General features: G+C 40.8%; 2 protein-coding genes across 2 annotated transcripts in view; both read left to right on the top strand.

Moving 5' to 3' along the window:
* The window catches only part of LOC134457281 (B-cell receptor CD22-like), a 34,181-nt gene extending 14,863 nt beyond the window's left edge, over window positions 1–19,318 (top strand). The window contains exons 11-14 of the mRNA XM_063209220.1: window positions 3,723–3,775; window positions 3,950–4,318; window positions 18,932–19,177; window positions 19,305–19,318. Of these exons, the coding sequence (XP_063065290.1) occupies window positions 3,723–3,775; window positions 3,950–4,318; window positions 18,932–19,177; window positions 19,305–19,318 (682 nt within the window). The remainder of the gene's footprint in view (window positions 1–3,722; window positions 3,776–3,949; window positions 4,319–18,931; window positions 19,178–19,304) is intronic.
* A 47-nt stretch (window positions 19,319–19,365) lies between these two features.
* LOC134457273 (sialoadhesin-like) lies at window positions 19,366–20,436 on the top strand. Its single transcript, XM_063209206.1, has 3 exons — window positions 19,366–19,594; window positions 19,889–20,143; window positions 20,321–20,436. The coding sequence occupies exons 1-3, from the start codon at window positions 19,366–19,368 to the stop codon at window positions 20,434–20,436; spliced, it is 600 nt and encodes a 199-aa protein (XP_063065276.1).
* The last annotated feature ends 336 nt before the right edge of the window (window positions 20,437–20,772 follow it).

Raw genomic sequence — 20,772 nt, 5'->3', positions numbered from 1 at the left:
ACACACACACACACACACACACACACACACACACACACACACACACACACACGGTAATATTGGCCTACTTAAAAAAACACACACTGCACTTATAGTTCTATAGGCCTTTATTTCCTGTGCAAGTGCTGTACTGTATGATATGATTATCCTGGATTGTAAGTCGCTTTGGATAAAAGTGTGTGCTTAATGTAATACATTTCATTGAAAAGTGCCTTTCAAGAAACTGAAAAACACTGTACAAAGAGAAGCAATGATGAAACAAGACACATAAGCAGATTACAAAAATAAAGCAAAACAGAGTAAAAAAAAAGTCATAAAGAATAGGCTAACTGAAACAGATGAGTTTTAAGTCTTGATTTGAACAGGAGTAAAGAGTCAATATTGCGGATGCCAGGGGAAAGTGAATTGCAGAGCAACTGAAAGCTCTATTCCCCATGGTACTGAGACATATAGTACGTATATTGCATAAGGTAGGCTTGCATGATGTAACTCCAGAGAATGCATATATAAACCATTTGTGGTCATCATGAAACTGGAGACACTGATGGAAGAATTTCAAAAACAGGATTCTCAAAAAAGGAACTTAAAAAAAAGTTATGTTGGGGCCTTAATTTAGATAAGATAGTGTGAGAGCAGACAGGAAGTGAGAGGGAGAGATAGATAGCGTAGAGTTGAGAAATTACCTCAGCAGGATTCGAACTTGGGTCCACATGGGCAATGTAGTAGCCTGTATGTGGTGCATATAGTGCATTACAAAGCACCTCCAAAAGGATGTTTTCTCCCGTGCCAAGAAAAAAAATCTTTACCCATAAAAGCTATGCTTGGGGGGGGGGGGGGGGGGAGAGAGAGAACAGGAATCAATGTCATTTTCAAGCAGTATTGTGTCATTGTGTTATTGTCAATTTCTTTACATGCGCTGGTCATACAAAGAACTGAAATTACGTTTCTTACTTTCCCATGACATCCCATCCCAAGACATGACAAGACGAGACATAACAAGGTTGGATAAGACATGCATGTTGGGTGGTTATTCAGTAATGTTTAGAAAACAAACTATTCATCACTGAATAGACCACTTGAGTTGCATTCAAAAATTTGTGACATTGTGATTTGAGCATACTGACAAACCTTTTTTCCCTTACCCGCCTATTTCCCTTTCTCTTAACAATTGTGACTTAATGCCCCATCTTACCCATACAGTGAGGAGAATTTGATCCCTTGCTGATTTTGTTGGTTTGCCCACTAATAAAGACATGATCAGTCTTTAATGTTAATGATAATATGTATTCTAATATGGAGAGACAGAATATCAAAAAGAAAATCCAGAAATTAACTCTAAAGAATATATAATAATTTATTTATATTTAATTGAGGGAAATAAGTATTTGATCCCCTGCCAACCATTAAGAGTTCTGATCCCGCAGATCAAATGGCACTTCCAATCAACTTGTTATCTGAATTGAACACACCTGTTAATAGTAACCTGCACAAAAGACACATTGAATCTGCAGAATCAGTCCATAGAATCAGTCAATCAATCAAACTAAACTCGCCAACATGGGACAGACCAAAAAGCTGTCAAAGGATGTCAGGGACAAGATTTTAGAACTCTGCAAGGCTGAAATGGGCTCCAGGATATTAAAGAGCAAACTGTTGGTGCATTTCTTCCCAATTTTGGGACATACAAAATGATCATCAATCATCAATCTGAGGCCTGTCTCTGGTTCCATACAAGATTTGACCTTGTGGGAATTTAATAACCAGAAAAAAGGAGATAAAGCACCTTAAAACTGTATGGGAGGAGCTAGGAAATGATCTCAAGGCAGCTGGGACCTCAATCACTAAGAAAACTATTGGAAACACTTGATACCACAGCGTATTAAAATCTTGCAGTGCATGTATGGTACCCCGGCTTCAGAAGGAACCTGTTCAGGCTCACCTGAGGTTTGCCAATGAACATCAAACTGGATTAGGATATGATTGGGAGGTGCTGGAATCAGATGACACCAAAATCAAACTGTTTGGCATTAACACAGCTCGATGTGTTTGGAGGAAGAGAAATGCTGCCTATGATCCCAAGAACAACACCTTCTCCAACATCATAAATGAAAGTGGTAACATTATGTTTTGAGGTTGTTTGTCTGGCCAAGACACAGGACAACTTCACATCGTCAAGAAATGGATGGAAGGAGACATGTAAACGTACAATGCTGCATGCCAACCTCTTTCCCACCACCACTAGACTGAAGGTGGGTCATGGATTGGCCTCCCAATATGATAATAATCCATAACATACAGCCCAAGCAACGAAGGAGTAGCTCAGGCAGAAGCATATTAAGGTCATGAAGTGGCCTAGACAGTTTCCAAACATTAACCCTATGCTAATCATGTGAAGGGAACAGAAGCTCCCATTTGGCAAGCTGCAGTCATACAACTTAAGTGATTTAGAGATGATCTGCAAAGAAAAGCGGACAAAAATACTTTCTAATATATCCACAAACATTGTCATTAACTGAAAGAAACATCTGACCTCTGTATGAGAAAACAAGGGCTTTGCCACCAAGTAATTTTGTCTTCTTTGACTAGAGGGGTCAAATACTTATTTTCCTCAATGGAATACAAATCAATTAAAATATATTCTTCAAAGTCATTTTCTGAATTTTCTTTTTGATATTCTGTCTCTCTAAATTAGAATACATTTTATCATTAATATTATAGAATGATCATGTCCTTATTAGTGGGCAAACCAACAAAATCAGCAAGGGATCAAATACTTATTCTCCTCACTGTATCTAAGCAATCTTAACACTTTTTATGGACGCAGTTTCATGAAATCAAGATAGTTTAACACAGTTGTTTTTTCTTACCGTATGCCCCACTATTGGTCATTTTAACAATTAAGGAAGGAACCTCTCCGCAACGTTTCCTGTTCTTCTCATTTTAACACTCACTTCAGCTGACTACACATTGCAATATCTTGACGTATGAAGGCAACCTATCCACGCGTCCTCATGGAGTAAGTATGAAAAGAATGTTGTGTAAATTGTATTTATTATAACATTTTTTGATTCATTCTGTCTGAGTTTTGGGTAAACAAACTTCAAAAAAACATTTCTCGTTCAGATGTTTTGTCATCAATGTAAAGCAGTGTTTCTTAACTACAGTAGTGGGTCGCAGAAGGGGGTGGGTCACTTATCTGTGGTGTAAAGATGTAGGCTATTAATTCACCCTTATATTGTCAGTCACAAAATTGAAACAAAATGCGGCATTGAATAAATGACTGAAGAGAGAGTGAAACATCTTAAACATGTGGTATGTCAGCATACAATGCAAGCACTGATGCATATTATCAAATACATGCATATATTTTGTAGCCTGGTTCTCAGCGACGGCGTGTGTGTGTGTACCTCTGGAGCCCCCTGTTTGTGTACACAAACGCACCGTCGGTGACAACCAGGCTACATATTTTTGATAATTATTTGAAGATTCTGACGGCACGACCAAAAAATTGGGCCAGAATGACCGTGGAAAATTATGGGTCCCAAGACTCTTCCAGTTAAGAACCATTGATGTAAAGTATGTAGTGAGCTTTAGTATGTTGACATGCAGGCTATTTGTTGTAATGTAATTTGTCTTTAACCTATTTTCAGATCTGTCTTGTTGTGGATACTCAAAATGATAAAGTTGGCCTATGTTTCTTTCATTTGTTTTCTCCTGTTCAGCATGGATCTCCAATGCCTTCAGATGCTGACAAGCATACTGATTTTAATATCAGGTATGACAATTACGCGTATAATTCAAGTTAATCTCATTTTATATCATCTGACTACAAACAAAAAAAAACAGTCATTTTGATTATCAAAAATGCTGTCTGAAAAAAAAAAAGATTTATTTCTTTGGAAGGTGATTTGCATTGATTATTATGGGTAAGTTAATGATTTCTATTTAGGTGTCCTAAGTGATGGTCTTCAGGTAACTCTGGATCCTCAGGTGACCTACAGCAGCCAAAGTATATGTGGCCTGAAGGGTTCGTCTCTGGCTGTGACTTGCTCTTTCTCACCACCCACAAACCAAACCATCTCCTCAGTCTTCTGGTTCACTTCCAAACAAAGACATCACTGGAGGAGTGAAGACCAACCAGAGGATCTCCTGCTAGATGCTGATTATATGGGACGTGTGACATACTCTGGAACTGAAGGCAGTTCTGAGCTTACCATCACCGACCTGAGACTTGGAGACTCAGGAGTTTACCGCTGTCTGTATGTGTCCAATGAGGGCATATATTCAGATTCAACTGGAGTCAACATAACAGTTACAGGTAAGCTAGGCCTGTGCAGTCACCTTCGACTGCTTAATATATCCCGAAACGCGACGTCTCCAGTCCCCATCATTCCTATCACTCCCGTCCACCTTTTCATATACATAATATATAAAATATTTTGATAAATACAAAAAGAAATATATTTAATATCTACAGATCAATGACGTGCATAGGCTTATAACCAAACGACTATTGTGAAAATGAAGCAAAAAATTGGGCAAATGGTAACATTGTGGTTCACTATTAGAGTAGATCTACCACATTAGGTACAGTGTAATAACCAGTGTAACACTAACAATATTTAATACAATGTAATACCAGTGTAATACCATGTACCAATTTTGTACTTACATCATGTATTTGTGTGTAAGTGGTATTACATGGCATTGCATATTGTTACACTGGTATTCCACTAGTATTACATGGTATTAAATATTGTTACACTGGTTATTACACTGTACCGAATATGCCCCTATGGTAGATTCACTGAAATGGTGAACCATTAAAATAAGATGTTATTGGGCAAATCAATCCACCCAGTCAGAAGTTATGGGCCAAATAAAAAAAAAAAAAAACATTTGAAAGTGTTGACCTCCAAACTCGAATAAGTTCATGAACCTACCCTAGAGCATTCACACACCCAATCTGGGCCAAATCCAACCATCTGTTCAAAAGTTATTGCGTTAACACGAAAGACCTAACGTCGCGGCAGCGGATGTGGAAAAACCATTACATCCCCGACGCTCCGCGTTTCGGGGATATAATTATTCAGAGGAAGAGACCAATTTTCCTCTTACAAAGTGTTTTACTGACCGAACTGAACTGGCTGACTGTGACTGAAATGAAATTCTCCTCTCTACAGACCTGCAGATTAAGGTCGTGGGCCAGAACTCAGTGGGCGTGTCTTGTAACACCTTGTGCACATTGGAGTTCAAAACTCTGAAAGTTTCAGATGAGGTTAAGCAATTTTACTTCAACATATACAAAGATGGAAAATGGAAAAAACATTGGTTCCCTATTCACCCAACAATACAGTTGAGTAAAGAGGATGCAGGAAGCTACACGTGTGCTGTTGGAGGCCTTGAACATCTCCCTTCTCCTGCAGTGTGTAAGTGTAACTCAGTTCAAGGTCAATTTTTTAGATCTGCATTCATTAGAAAGCTGAATGTATAAAAACTGGTTTGGATTGAAATGATTATTGTGTCTTGTTTTAGGTGTTCTGAGTGACCGATGTTGGGGTGTGAGATACTCTGAAACCAGGATCTGTGCTTTGGTGGGATCCTCTGTAGAGATGTCCAGCTCTTACACATACCCCAAACATCTCAGTGTCACAGAAATGTTTTGGAAGCAAAAGGAAGACAATCTGTGCCCCAAGGAGAAATTTAAATGTCATGCAACATCAGTACATTCCAGTTTGTCAATACAAGGGGTACGAAAGAGTAATGCTGGAGAGTATCAGTTTAGGTTTATAGTAGAATCAGGTTTTTTCTGGAAAACCAGGAGTGTTTCTCAGTGTTACAGGTAACTCATTTACATATTTTATTATCATAGCTAGTATTTGCAGTGCAACATACTACACATCTCAAGTATAGGGAAGAAAGTCTACGGAGAATCTTCAGATGTGGAAAGTAATCTCCTCCGGAGCAGTGCCAAGACTAGTGCTTTGACATTGTTACGTCTTCCTCAGAGTCAAGTAAAAAAAATAAAGCAGAAAAGTACTTTCCACATCTGAAGATGCTTCGGTGACTTTATCTTGTGTGATACACCAGATTGTGAAGGGCAGGAGCGTAGGGGATAGGCTACCTTGCTCATCTACTGTCCATTTTTAATACTACTCTCAGGATGTTTATGGAATCTATGCCTAGTTAAAGTCTAGTTACATTTCTTCTTTTCTCAGAGTTTAAATGTGTTAAAATATCAAGTTAAGTGGACAGTGGCTTTAACTGCCATTTGCAACACTGCGTTTGTAAGAGTGCCTGTTGCCTGTTGCCTGTACACATGACTGTAACTATGTCTTCCTGTGCTTCAGGCCTGCAGGTGAGGATGAGTGCTGACAATGTGTCTGAGGGTCAGAATGTAACTCTGACCTGCAGCACCAGCTGCTCTCTCAGCTACAACCCCACATTTGTCTGGTACAAGAACGGACACCCAGTAGCCCACAGACACGTCAGGAAAAGCAACAAGTTGTATCTTATCACCCTAAACGCCAAAGATGGTGGAAATTACTCCTGTGGTGTTAAAGGGAGAAACTTCACATCCCCTACAGTGATTCTCTCCATCAGTAAGTCATTAAGTAAATATTTTTCTTTCATATTTCATGCATTGTGAAAAATAAAATATTTGTGAATCTTTCATACACGCGGGCAACTTTGTGAGCAATGTTGTTGTTCAACATCATGATTGGCTATTCATTTTCTGATGGAATGGTTGAAAAAGGCTGTCTGCTGCTAATTCAAGTTGTCTTGATAAAATGTTAATTGATGAATAGTCTAAACAGCATCTTGCCCAGACGCAAAAGTTGCCCTGTTGCTTGATTATCATCAACGTTCAAATCTATTCGGGACTTGACCTGACCAAGAGCATAACAAGTAACATTTCCCAAACGGCATTTCCCAAACGGCCTCCCTTGGTTTGTTTATGGTTGTTTGCTTACCGACAAAGTGGGAGGAGTTCCTGTATTTTGGTGAAGTCAGAAAGTACTTGCATTGCTCTTGACCTGACTAGTTGCAATGCTGACAGTGTTGCATCACTAGGAGGGCACAGCTTGGCTACCCTGTTGCATCAGCTTTACTGTACATCACAACAACTACGTTTCCTTTGATTGATTTTTTCTCCATCCTTGAATTGGCTCAATTCATAACAGAAGCGAGTGGTTTAGGCCACTATACATCAGGAGGGGACCACATGGCTGTTTATGTGACGGCTGGCATCATCGCTCTCCTGGTGGGACTCCTGCTCTGTGGTGCTCTGTGGATCAGGTAAAGGGCTCACTTTTTACATATCAGCACGCATGTAACAATTTAGTGATTTAGCAGTGGACATACGCATATTAACAGTATACGTGTACGTAACAGTGGACATACGTACTGTATATCAATGTTCTTAGGGCAGTCATGGGTAAGCGGTTAGGCCGTCAGACTTGTAGCCCAAAGGTTGCTGGTTCAACTCCCGACCGGCCAGGTTGGTGGGGGGAGTAATCAACCAGTGCTCTCCCCTATCCTCCTCCATGACTGAGGTACCCTGAGCATGGTACCGTCCCGCTGCACTGCTCCCTAGGGGCGCCATTGAGGGCTTCCCCCTTACACTGGTGAGGCATAAATGCTATTTCGTTGTGTGCAGTGTTCACTTGTGTGCTGTCAAGTGCTGTGTCACAATGAGAATGGTAAGAATGGGAGTTGGAGTTTCCCAATGGGCTTTCACTTTCACTTTAACAAAAGTTCTTAACAAAGTATGAAGAATATCCAAGGCACTCTTTGTCTTAGACAAAAAGCTTTGCACAGAGTGTATGTTACCATTATGTTGTAACCAAAATTCAGGTCTCAGTAATGTCATATGATGTAGTTAAGTCTTTTCTGTATTACTTATGCTACAGGCATATCTGCACAATAGGCATAACATTGACCAGATATAAACATAATCATGTTCTTGTTAGGAAGACTTACTTACTTACTTATCCCTCTGCTGGGACATACGGCCGCAATCATGCACTGCCACTGAAATCTGTGTCGTGCTTGGGCCTGTGCCTCATCCCACAGCCCATCCCCTTTAGCTCTGTCATCACTGTCCTTCGCCAGGTGTTCTTTGGTCTTCCCCTCTTTCTTTTCCCGATCGGGGTCCATCTCAAGGCATCTTCTGTCTGTCCTTGTTAGGAAGAAGAGGAGGAGTAAAGCTCCAGAGAGGACAGACCACACAGCAGGGGGTGACAAGGTAAGCTCCTAAAAAATTGCCATTGTTGTATTTGTCAAATTGTCATCTGTTCATCATTGTTCAAGAAGACCATCAACTGGTTGAATTGGAACGGTGAAATAAGGTCATGTGGAAAACCGGTATCTAGATCTAGATTGTAAACTAATGAATCCATTTTGCCCATCACTGCAGACATTGCATCTCGCTCTTTATGTTTCCCTTCAGGTAATGGCTCCTCCTGTGTCCAGCAGTAGGCCTAAGTCACCACAAGCAGTTGCTACGGTTGATGACAACGATGATGATGTTCAGTACTCCAGTCTTCATTTCAGTCACAAGCAGAACAACACACACCTACAGCGTCAAGGAGGAGAGGACTCAGATGTGGTGTATGCATCGGTAGGAGTCTCTTCTACTGGACTAGCCAAAACTGATTCCCATTCATATTCCTCTTCATGTAAATGATGTTTAATCTTCATACACATACTGTATCTCTTGTCGTATTTCCATCCAGGTGAAGGCTCAGCAGCATCCCAAGTCATCACAAGCAGGCGATGCAGCTGATGACGTTCAGTACTCCAGTCTTCAGTTCGGCCAACGGAACAAGCAGAGCGACAAACTCCAGCAGCATGAAAGGGAAGACCCAGATGTGCTTTATGCCTCCGTGCGGGTTTCTTGAAGATGGACCTCGAAGCTGTTCCTCCTTTCGTCAAGGATTCTTCAGAGCTGATAGGGAATAAGACTGTTCACACTCATGGATTTTTTTTTTATTTGGTCCTTTTGTTTACATGTAAACAGAGTTCTAGGGTCCTGAAGACAGATATTCTTTAATGCCAGAGTTTTCTAAAACGCACCTGTTACAATGGTGATCCACATGCCATGTATGTGGTATCAAAATACAGTATGTATACGTATTTTAAAAAGTGGGAAAACAGAGGGTCCCATTCACTCAGTGGTATATCACGAAGAAGAACTCCACAAAGAAGAACTCCCTGATGAAGAGCACATTTGTGGTCGAAACACGTTGGCATTTTATTTCCATCATGAGTAGCCACATTTAATAAGGGCTTTTTAATATACCCCCTACTTCCTCGTGATATACCACTGAGGGCCAGGGACATTCTGTTTTTCTGATTGTGGATTTCGCTGCCCCAAGAGCACCACTTTTGGACTGTTTTTGCCGGGTTGACTTCTCTCTTTTTACGGATTAAAAAAAGTATCGGTTTGTAAAAATATCCTCATACTGTATGTGTAGCCAAGGCCAAACTGTGATCTAAATCTACACGTCCAGTGGCTCAAAAATGCTACCCCTGGTGATGAGGCATCAATCAGGGCTTGAGATGTCTTTAGGATGGTCCAAAGAGAAGTCCTGTCACTGTTTTTGAACCAAACAAACTTTAACTATTTTCTTGCATTCTTTAATTTACACACACACACACACACACACACACACACACACACACACACACACACACACACACACACACACACACACACACACACACACACACACTTACATTATGTTACTAATTAATTATTAGTGAGATACAAATGCTTTTGTTTATATATGTTTTAAACCAAAATGTACTTTTTATATTTTTGAAAATGTGTCCAAGTATTTTCACTTTATTACTTGGCACTTGGAGAATTGTACTCCACTTTGTACATAAGCTACTGCCGAGACCTGACTGACTGAAACTCTTTTGTGAGCCCAGAGGTGATGGGTGATATTTACATTTGACAATAAAACCAAAGTCTTGAATTTCAAGCTAATCATCATTATGGTCTGTTCTGTGAAGTATTACAGCAGTAACTGGAAGTTGGTGAAAAGGAAACGTACATGGACATAAAATATTGTTTTGCAAACATCTTCCGGTGTCTCCTTCAGGACAGATTAAGAAAGACAGAAGGCGTATGACTCTTCTCACTGAGTAATGCATGTCCCTGATACACCTTTGTATGATATATAATAATAATCATAATGTATAATAATATATAATAAAAATTGTAAACCCATGATGACTTAGCCCAGCCTTATCCATCTGTAAGTTTCCACTCAAGCATCACTTCCCCATACATATGCTACGTTTGGGTTTAAGCTACTTGTGGAGGAGGCTTCATTGGGTTCCAGCCAATCAGTGAATGGGGGACCACCAGGCCAAGTTTAAGTTCAGCTCACAGTGGGTTTACATACAGTGTTGAATCTCGCCCTCAAACCCGTGCCTGCAGTTCACCTAGGGAGCGCTGTCGAGACAGCAGAGCTCATAAGGCTGGCGCTAATAACTGACAATTGTGCTCGCTGTCTGCTGAAACTTGACAATATTACCAGAGAGAGTAGAGAGGGAGAGGTTCCATTGGCCCATTGTTTCCTGGTTCTATTATTGGGGGAGAAATCCCCCTTTAGGCAGACCTAGGCAGACCTAAGGACTGTTCTATTCAATGCTAGGAGCATTATGACACGCCCCTTTAGGCAGACCGGAACCTGGTCACATTAGGTGCCCATAGAAACCTATTATGTTGGCATATCTCTATACTTAAAGAATCTCTGATATAACTGTACGTTCTGAGAAACCAATGAGGATTTAAATTAAATGAACAATAACCTGGGAGTTGAATCCTTCTGATTTCGTACAGCTTTGGCATTTATGAGTCAGGCTCCACTAGCATCTTGCTAACAAAATTGCTTTACGGCCGTCGTGATCACAGCAATGCAGCCGGCCGACCAATCCAAACGCAGTGTGTGAAGTCATTCGTGACGTCATATTGACAATAAAGACGTATTTTACAAAGATCCAGCAAGTTTAAACATTCAAACTAACTGCTGTTTGAAAAGATAATCTATCCTGCCTTTTGGAAAAATGAAATGGAACGATGATACCAATTCTCTCCCAAAGCAATGGCAGCATCGTGGTTGAGCTCCATGGGACCCCATTCATTTCAACAGCCTCTGCGCTCCTTGGCGCTCCTCTGCGCTGTCTGGATGGCGCCACTTAGTGGACAGTACCACCCGGAAAAAGTAGCGAGATTCCTCTCTCGTACTACCCATAAACACTCTCTGGCTCAGCTTATGAAGCACTTTCAAACAAAGGAAGTGTTCAAACTTCTCATCAAGTTCAAAAGAATAGGAAGAAAGAGGAAGGACATGGACTGCAGAAGTTCAGTAAACTAACTTTAGCCCAGACTTCACACTGACGTTAGACACCCATGCCACTTGTGAAGACTCATTCTTCTGCTCCTCCACTTCTTTGTTGAGTATTGTAAGTATAAAATGTATTTATAGTTTGGGTTGGTGGCTCTGTTTTACATTTTATTTTACTTTCCTTAGTTAAATGATTATCTTCTAAGAACGTTTAGCGTTGCCACTGTAAGTAATCTTGCAATTAATGGGTGTGAGGAATATTCTCCCTTACCAAGGGGCAACGTTAAATATAGGGTCTACTACAATGTATGGGTATGAGGAGTATTCTTCATACACGAGGGGACCATTAAATGTAAGGGAAGTACAGTAATGTAATTATAGTTACATTAATAAGTAGCCTATACAATTCTTATACAGGTCCAAATATGTAGGCCTAATGTGTTATTACTATATGTGAGGAATAAGAGTATAAGAAGTATTACATGAAGAGTATGTTAAACTCTTCGCGCTGGGTGTCAATAGGCCTAATGTGTGGGTGTGTACTTATGGAATCGTCAATTGTGTAATTAATGATTGCATAAACCACGTTTCATGACCGTCTCATAAAATCATGACCATTATTGAGTAATAATCTGAAGGTTTCGTGTGAATTCTTTTCTGGTTGACTTTTGTAGAAATTGTTCAAATAAGACAAACACGGTTCATCACAATGCACATTTATTGTAAAAGCATCATCCGGTCAGAACACCGATACAGCTAATGTGATTTGCAGGGCATAAGAACTTAAGTAAAATATACAATACATACACGGGGTATGGGAGGATGCGCTATGCGTGTGTGTGTATGTGTGTGTGTGTGTGTGTGTGTGTGTGTGTACGTACGTACGTACGTANGTACGCACGCTACGCGCGCGAGAGAGAAGGAAGAGGCGCGCGCTCTGTGGGGCGCCGCGCACTTCTGTTACCGCGTGTGCAAAGCGGTGGGAGGAGAGCGAGAGAAAGGAGAGATGTGTGTTCCGTATGAACTATGGCCCAAATGATCCTGTGCAGCTCGGGCGCGCAGAACCGAAATATGAGATACAAGGAGGAGCGTCAAGCTTTCGGCTGATGAAGCGGGAAACTATCTTCAAGATAAGAATTCAAGCTGATCAGAGAATACCGACCTTTGTTTTAAAAGGTTTTACAGTATGCGTGGGGGAAGGGAAAGGGGCGCTTGGCGCTCTTTCCAACAATAGCTTACGTCCTCGACTCGATAACTCTATGGGTTAAAAACACTGGTACGTGTATCTCTGTGAGTCGATAGGCCTAATTTACATGTGGGTGCATGTATGGCAATACTGCAACTACCGGTATGTAAACTAAGAATAGCGTGTGGCTATTTGTGGTGATGAGAGGGGAGAAAGAGAGAAAGAAAAGAAAGAACAGATAGGACAAAAACCCAAAATAAAATATATCACACTCTACAAGTGTGGATATTTAAACACAACTCCTCAAAGCTATGCAACGGTCCTAACTGCATATCTATGCCCAATTCAGTGCTTACTGCGTTATCCTTGGTAGGAAGAGAGAGACTTTTGATCTCTCGGGGCAAGATGAATGCGCACTTCCTCGTGCACAAGAATTCCTTTGTTCTCCACTAGCGCTCAGGTCCTGTGGCCGAGCGGTTCCAACTTCCAAGCGCGTTTTCCAGCGCGCGAGGCTGCGGTATGTAGGCTATTGCGTCGTTGAACATGGAAAGGGGAGCGGTATTTCGTGCCGTCCTGCGAAGGTCCAGTGAGAAAGGGGGGTGCACGTGGATCCGTTCCACGCCGCTCACCAACTCTGCGCCACCGTACCGGGTTGCCCACTCTCTTGGGGGACAGACAATCAGGCCTCAACCGAATCTGCTTCGACTCCAGGGAGGTTCCTTTGATTTCGGTACTAGTAAGTGGTTAACGATCGTCCATACAAAAGTTATTCTGTCCCTGCGTCCTGACTCAACTGATGTCCTTGCAGTGTTCGCAAGATCACTCGAAATATCGCAATGGGAATGCGATACACAAACGAAAACCGGTTGAAGGAAGAAATATATCGACCGTAGTGTTAACCTGGCCAAGATAACTTACAGTTTCAATAATTTCTAAAATAGATGTCTCCAATGAGACTCGTCCCGGTGCGTCTCACATCTCGATGGAGGGAATCGGGCCATGTAAAATTGCTCTGACCTGGGTTTTATAGGTAAGGGGGGCGGGGCTGAGCCACGTATGTAATATGAGCCAGGTAGGCCTACATTATAGAAAATGGCGTCTGTAGTGTATTTTACAAAATGGCGGGGCATTCGTAAAATGAGGGGAAATGACTTAGTATGTAAAGGTCCCTACACCACCCACCACCACAAAAATTTTGGCTCAGAATCATGTTGGCTAATTATATGAAAAACTTCACTTTATAATGTGAGAGACCTAGGTATCTGAAATCATATTTATCACACATTTATAACAATGTGCTATTTGTGTGTGTGTGTGTGTGTGTGTGATGAAAAAGCACCTTGGAGAAAGAATCCCACAGTTATATTGCAAAAGCAAGAATGCAGGAGGGCTGAAAGACAGTGGCGTAAATCCAAACTTGAAGTCCACTACCAAATCTATAAACACACACTCTCGAAATACAACCAAGAAATTTCTAAAGCTAGACAATCTTTTTTCTCTGACATAATTAACAGAAATATTAATAATGCACGTGTCCTGTTTGGCACTGTGGAAAAGCTAGCAAGGCCCCCAAATCTAATGCCCTCTGAGTTCCTCTCAGTCAGCAAATGCAATGAGTTCGCATCCTTTTTCAAAGGAAAGATTGAAAAAATACGTGCAAACATACTCACACATGTGCAACCGACCCAAGATTCAGACCAGCTTGCTATGGTGAAGTTAAATCCTAACCTCATGAGAAATTTTCATTTAGTTGATGTGGACATTCTTAATAGAACGGTACAAAGTCTTAGCTCCTCTACATCTGACTTAGATATTTTACCAACAGCCTTCTTCAAATCCATCTTAAATCTAATATCATCAGATGTACTTCAGATCATCAACACCTCACTACAAACAGGCATATTCCCAGGCTGTCTGAAAGAAGCAGTTGTGAAACCCTTACTGAAAAAGAACAACCTGGATGCACTGGTACTAAACAACTATAGGCCCATATCCAATCTACCATTCATGGGTAAAATAATAGAGAAAATTGTTTTTAACCAATTAACTGCTTTTCTAATGTCTAATAGCTATTTTGATAAGTTTCAATCAGGTTTCCGTGCCTACCACAGCACTGAAACAGCTCTTATTAAAGTTATGAATGACATAAGATTGAATTCTGATGCTGGCAAATTATCCGTCTTGGTTCTACTCGATTTGAGTGCCGCTTTCGATACAGTTAATCATTCTATACTACTACATAGACTGGAACACTGGGTTGGCTTTACAGGCATAGTGATCAACTGGTTAAAATCGTACCTACAACAAAGAAGTTTTTTTGTCGCCATTGGAAGACATACCTCATCACCGATGTCTCTGAATTGTGGGGTCCCCCAGGGCTCCATTCTGGGACCACTACTGTTCAATCTGTATATGTTGCCACTGGGACACATTATCGAGAATAACTCCATAAATTACCATAGCTATGCGGATGATACCCAGCTCTACTTATCTATGTCCCCAAATGACTATACCCCCCTTGAATCACTCTATCATTGCATGGACCAAATTAACAAATGGATGTCTCACAATTTCCTCCAGCTGAACACAGATAAAACTGAAGTAATTATATTTGGGAAAAGAGAGGAGAGACAAAAGATTGCTACTATCCTTGAAACGAAGGGACTGAAAGCAAGGGAAACAGTTAAAAATCTTGGGGTCCTCATTGACAGTGACCTAAACTTCAACAGTCACATGAAAGCTATTACTAAGTCTGCATTTTATCACATAAAAAACGTCTCTAAATTTAGGGGCCTGATGTCTAAACATGATCTGGAGAAGCTAATACATGCCTTTATTTCTAGTAAAGTTGATTACTGTAACAGTCTTTTTACTGGCCTCCCCAATAAAACCATTAAACAGCTTCAACTTGTACAAAACGCAGCTGCAAGGGTTCTTACAAAGACAAGGAAGTTCGACCACATTACTCCAATTTTAAGATCGCTGCATTGGCTCCCAGTAAGCTACAGGATTGATTTTAAGGCTATGCTACTTGTGTTTAAATCACTAAATGGAATGGGACCCACATATCTACTGGATATGTTTCAGCTGTATGCACCAACTAGGTCACTAAGGTCAACGGAGAAGAATTTGCTGGTGATTCCAAAAGTCAAAACAAAGTGTGGAGAGGCAGCCTTTAGCTTCTATGCTTCAAAGCTTTGGAACCAGCTTCCAGATGACATAAAAAATGCACCCACTATTGATAGCTTTAAATCTAGACTCAAGACAAAGCTGTTCTCAGATGCTTTCCCCTAGCTTAAATTACTTATTCTTATTATTTTTATTTTTATTTAATTTGTTTTATTTTATTTTATTATTATTTTTACCTTATGTTTTATCTTAATGTTTTTAAATGCTTTTTGACTCTAATTCATTTCCTTCTTTCTTCCCTGTTTCCTTTCATTTACACTTGTTAACTTTGTGAAGCACATTGAGTTGCACCTGTGTATGAAATGCGCTATATAAATAAACTTGCCTTGCCTTGCCTTGTGTGTGTGTGTGTGTGTGTGTGTGTGTGTGTGTGTGTGTGTGTGTGTGTGTGTGTGTGTGTGTGTGTGTGTGTGTGAGAGAGAGAGAGAGATGGGGGTCAGAGAAAGAGTAGGTTAGGCCTACTGTCTTTCTCAACCTTTTTGTCTTGCATACAGCCTAGGCCTCTTTAACATAGCAGTGCCCCCTAACTCATGCTCTATATCTCTATCTTCTCCATACTTTTGTTGATATGTAATTTGTTTCCACATACTCACTGCACTGTGCTTGCATACCCCTTGTGGTACATAGCCTACATATAGGCCTACCCCTGGTTGGGAAACACTGGCGTAGGTGGCAGGACTTCGCTTTCATAATCTTTCATAATAATTGTGAATGTGTACACAAAAAAACTAAACTCTGGTTTCCATTTCAGTCGTTTTCTCATCTGAAACATGTTCGCTGAAAGTCTTTGGATTCTGATCATCACAGTCCCAGGTATGGCAGAACAACCGTATCTCACTCATTTCGTGAAGTATTCACGAAAAAAATCGAAAAAAATAGATTCATTTTCGTGGTGCATTCACGTTATTGCCCGCCTTTCGTAAAGTCTTCACGAAAATAATAGATTAATTTTCACGATGCCTATTCACTTGAATTGCCCGACTGTTGCCTAGCGACCCACTAGTTTGATGCCCTTTCGGTAGCCTACCGTCACATGGTAATCAAACATTTCAAACAAGCAATTTAGGGTTAGGTTTAGGGTCAAGGTTAGGGTTAAGGTTAGGGTTAAGGTTAGGGTTAAGGTTAGGTTTAGGGTTAAGTAGGGTTAAGGTTAGGGTTAGGTTTAGGTTTAGGTTTAGGGGACATAAGGCGTAAGTACCGAAAGGGCGTCAAATTAGTGAGTCCCGAGTGTATCAGCAGTGTTCTGTCAGCACCCCCTTCCCGCCCCTGCAGACGTTTGGATAACCATAGCAGCAGTGGGGCAATTCAAGTGAATAGGCAGCGTGAAAATTAATCTATTATTTTCGTGAAGACTTTACGAAAGGCGGGCAATAACGTGAATGCACCACGAAAATTACTCTATTTTTTTCGTGAAGACTTTACGAAAGGCGTGAGATAGGGCTCGGCAGAGGCAAGGATGTGAACACTGGCACTGATGCGAATATGTGCAGCAATTTGACTGTCATTTCTCCTCAAAATACACCAAATATATGCATTGGAGGCTGAATGCATTTGATAATGTTAGTTAAATGAATTGTTTCTGCTGAGGCATTGTCTTTTGGCTTTTTGTTGTTCATTTTGACATTACTTTAACACTAAAAACTGGACTAGAGGCTGCATGTCAGATCAGTTTAGTCAAATGAGTCATTTGTGTTTAGGTGTCCTGAGTGATGGTCTTCAGGCAACTCTGGATCCTGAGTTGGCTTACAGCAGCCAAAGTATATGTGGCCTGAAGGGTTCGTCTCTGACAGTGAGTTGCTCTTTCTCACCACCCACAAACCAAACCATCTCCTCAGTCTTCTGGTTCACTTCCAAACAAAGACATCACTGGAGGAGTGAAGACCAACCAGAGGATCTCCTGTTAGATACTGATTATATGGGACGTGTGACGTACTCTGGAACTGAAGGCAGTTCTGAGCTTACAATCACCGACCTGAGACTTGGAGATTCAGGAGTCTACCGCTGTCTGTATGTGTCAAATGAGGGGAGATATTCAGATCCAACAGGAGTCAACATAACAGTTACAGGTAAGCTAGGCCTGTGCAGTCACCTTCGACTGCTTAATATATCCCCGAAATGCGACGCCTCCAGTCCCCCATCATTCCTAACACTCCTGTCCACCTTTTCATAAACGTATATGATAAATATAAAATATAAAAGAAATATATTTAATATCTACAGATCAATGACGTGCATAGGCTCATAACCAAATGACTATTGTGAAAATGAAGCAAAAAATGGGGCAAATGGTAAGACTGTTTTAATGGTCCACTATTACAGTGAATCTACCACATCAGGTACAATGTAATAACCAGTGTGACAATATTTAATACCATGTAATACCAGTGTAATACCATGCAACAATTTTTCACTTACATCATGTATTTGTGTGTAAGGTATTACATGGTATTGCATATTGTTACACTGGTATTACACTATTAGCCTACATGGTATTAAATATTGTTACACTGGTTATTACACTGTACCTAATATGGTAGATTCACTGAAATGGTGAACCATTAAAATAAGGTGTTACCGGGCAAATCAATCCACCCAGTCAGAAGTTATGGGCCAAATTGTAAAAAAAAACACATTTGAAAGTGTTGACCTCCAAACTCGAATCAGTTCATGAACCTACCCTAGAGCATTAACACACCGAATCTGGTACAAATCCATCCAACCGGTCAGAAGTTATGGGCCAAACAAAAATGTGACCATCTTGAATTCGGCCATCTTGAAAGTGTTGACCTCCAAACTCGAATCAGTTCATGAACCTACCCTAGAGCATTAACACACCAAATCTGGGACAAATCCATCCAACTGGTCAGAAGTTATGGGCCAAACAAAAATTCGGCCATCTTGAATTCGGCCATCTTGAAAGTGTTGACCTCCAAACTCTAATCAGTTCATGAACCTACCCTAGAGCATTCACACACCCAATCTGGGACAAATCCAACCATCCGTTCAAAAGTTATCGCGTTAACACGAAAGACCTAACGTCGCGGCAGCGGATGCGGAAAAAACATTACATCCCCGACGCTCCGCGTTTCGGGGATATAATTATTTAGAGGAAGAGACCAATTTTCCTCTTACAAAGTGTTTTACTGACCTACCTGAACTGGCTGACTGACTGAAATGAAATTCTTCTCTACAGACCTGCAGATCAAGGCCATGGGCCAGGACTCAGTGGTCATGTCTTGCAACACCTTGTGCACATTGGAGTTCAAAACTCTGAAAGTTTCAGATGGGATTACGTTTTTATACTTCAACATATTCAAAAATGGAAAATTTAGAAATCATTGGTTCCCTAATCGCCCGACTATACAGCTGAGTAATGATGATGGGGGAAGTTACACATGTGCTGTTGGAGGCCTTGACCATCTCCCTTCTCCTGCAGTGTGTAAGTGTAACTCAGTTCAAGGTCAATTTTTAGATCAGCCTATGCATTTGTTAAAAAGCTGAATGGTGTACAAATTGGATTAGATTGTTATTGTTATTGTTTCTTCTTTAGGTGTTCTGACTGAAAGGTGTTGGGGTGTGACATACTCTGAAACCAGGATCTGTGCTTTGGTAGGATCCTCTGTAGAGATGTTCAGCTCTTACACGTACCCCAAAGGTCTCACTGTCACAGAAATGTTTTGGAAGCAAAAGGAAGACAATCTGTGCCCCAAGGAGAAATTTAAATGTCATGCAACATCAGTACATTCCAGTTTGTCAATACAAGGGGTACAAGAGACTGATGCTGGAGAGTATCATTTTAGGTTTGTAGTAAAATCAGGTCTTTCCGGAAAACCAGGAGTCTTTCTCAGTATTACAGGTAACTCATCACATTTTATTATTATACCTTATATTTGCAGCACAATGTACAACACATTTTAAGGAAAGAAAGTCACCAGAGAATCTTCAGATGCAGTAAGTAATGTCCTGCTTAATTAGGAGCAGTGCCAAGATTAGTGCTTTGACATTGTTACGTCTTCCTCAGAGTCAAGCAAAACCACATCTGAAGATGCTCCGGTGACTTTCTCTTGTGATGCACCATATTGTGAAGTGGTGGAGCGGAGAGAATACCTGCTGTACACGTGACTGTAACTATGTCTTCCTATTGCTCCAGGCCTACAGGTGAGGATGAGTGCTGACAATGTGTCTGAGGGTCAGAATATAACTCTGACCTGCAGCACCAGCTGCTCTCTCAGCTACAACCCCACATTTGTCTGGTACAAGAACGGACACCCAGTAGCCCACAGACACGTCAGGAAAAGCAACAAGTTGTATCTTATCACCCTGATCGCCACAGATGTTGGAAATTACTCCTGTGCTGTCGAAGGACACAATCACCTCCCCTCCCCTCCAGTCACCCTCTACATCAGTAAGTTTTCACTTGTCAATCAATTTTATTCACATGTTAATTTACATTTGATATTGTGAATCCATATATTACAAAATAAATGTGATATTGAGAATAAACTAAGTACAATAAATTAATAATATCCACATGACAAGAAGTAATTCTTTTGTTTTGTAATATTCGTTATGGTTTGAATAGTAAAAGCAGGTTGGTTGCCAGATGGGCTAGAGAATCACGCGGCTCATTATATCAGGGCTGCCATCATCAGTCTCCTGCCCATATCTCTGCTCTGTGGCATTCTGTGGATAAGGTGAAGACTCTTCACACACACACACACACACACACACATAAGGACACACACACACACACACACACACACACACACACACACACACACACACACAGCATGTCTGAATTAATAATGCACGTGGCTCTCCATATCAAGCCACTATCGGTCAAGAGATGATCTCTAAATGTGCATGCACGATATCCCTCAAATTTGGTACCATTAATGAGTGAAAGCCTGCTCTTGTTAGGAAGAAAATGAGGAACAACTCTTCAGAATCAACAGGAGACGAAGGAAATGTAAGTATCTTAAATTTGACAAACAATTCAACTGAACTCATTGCAACTACTTATTTAATCTTCAT

Source organism: Engraulis encrasicolus, chromosome 1 (genome assembly GCF_034702125.1).
Source record: "Engraulis encrasicolus isolate BLACKSEA-1 chromosome 1, IST_EnEncr_1.0, whole genome shotgun sequence".
Taxonomy (NCBI): Eukaryota; Metazoa; Chordata; class Actinopteri; order Clupeiformes; family Engraulidae; genus Engraulis; species Engraulis encrasicolus.
Note: the sequence above shows the minus strand (reverse complement) of the source record. Positions and strands in the feature narration are given on the sequence as shown.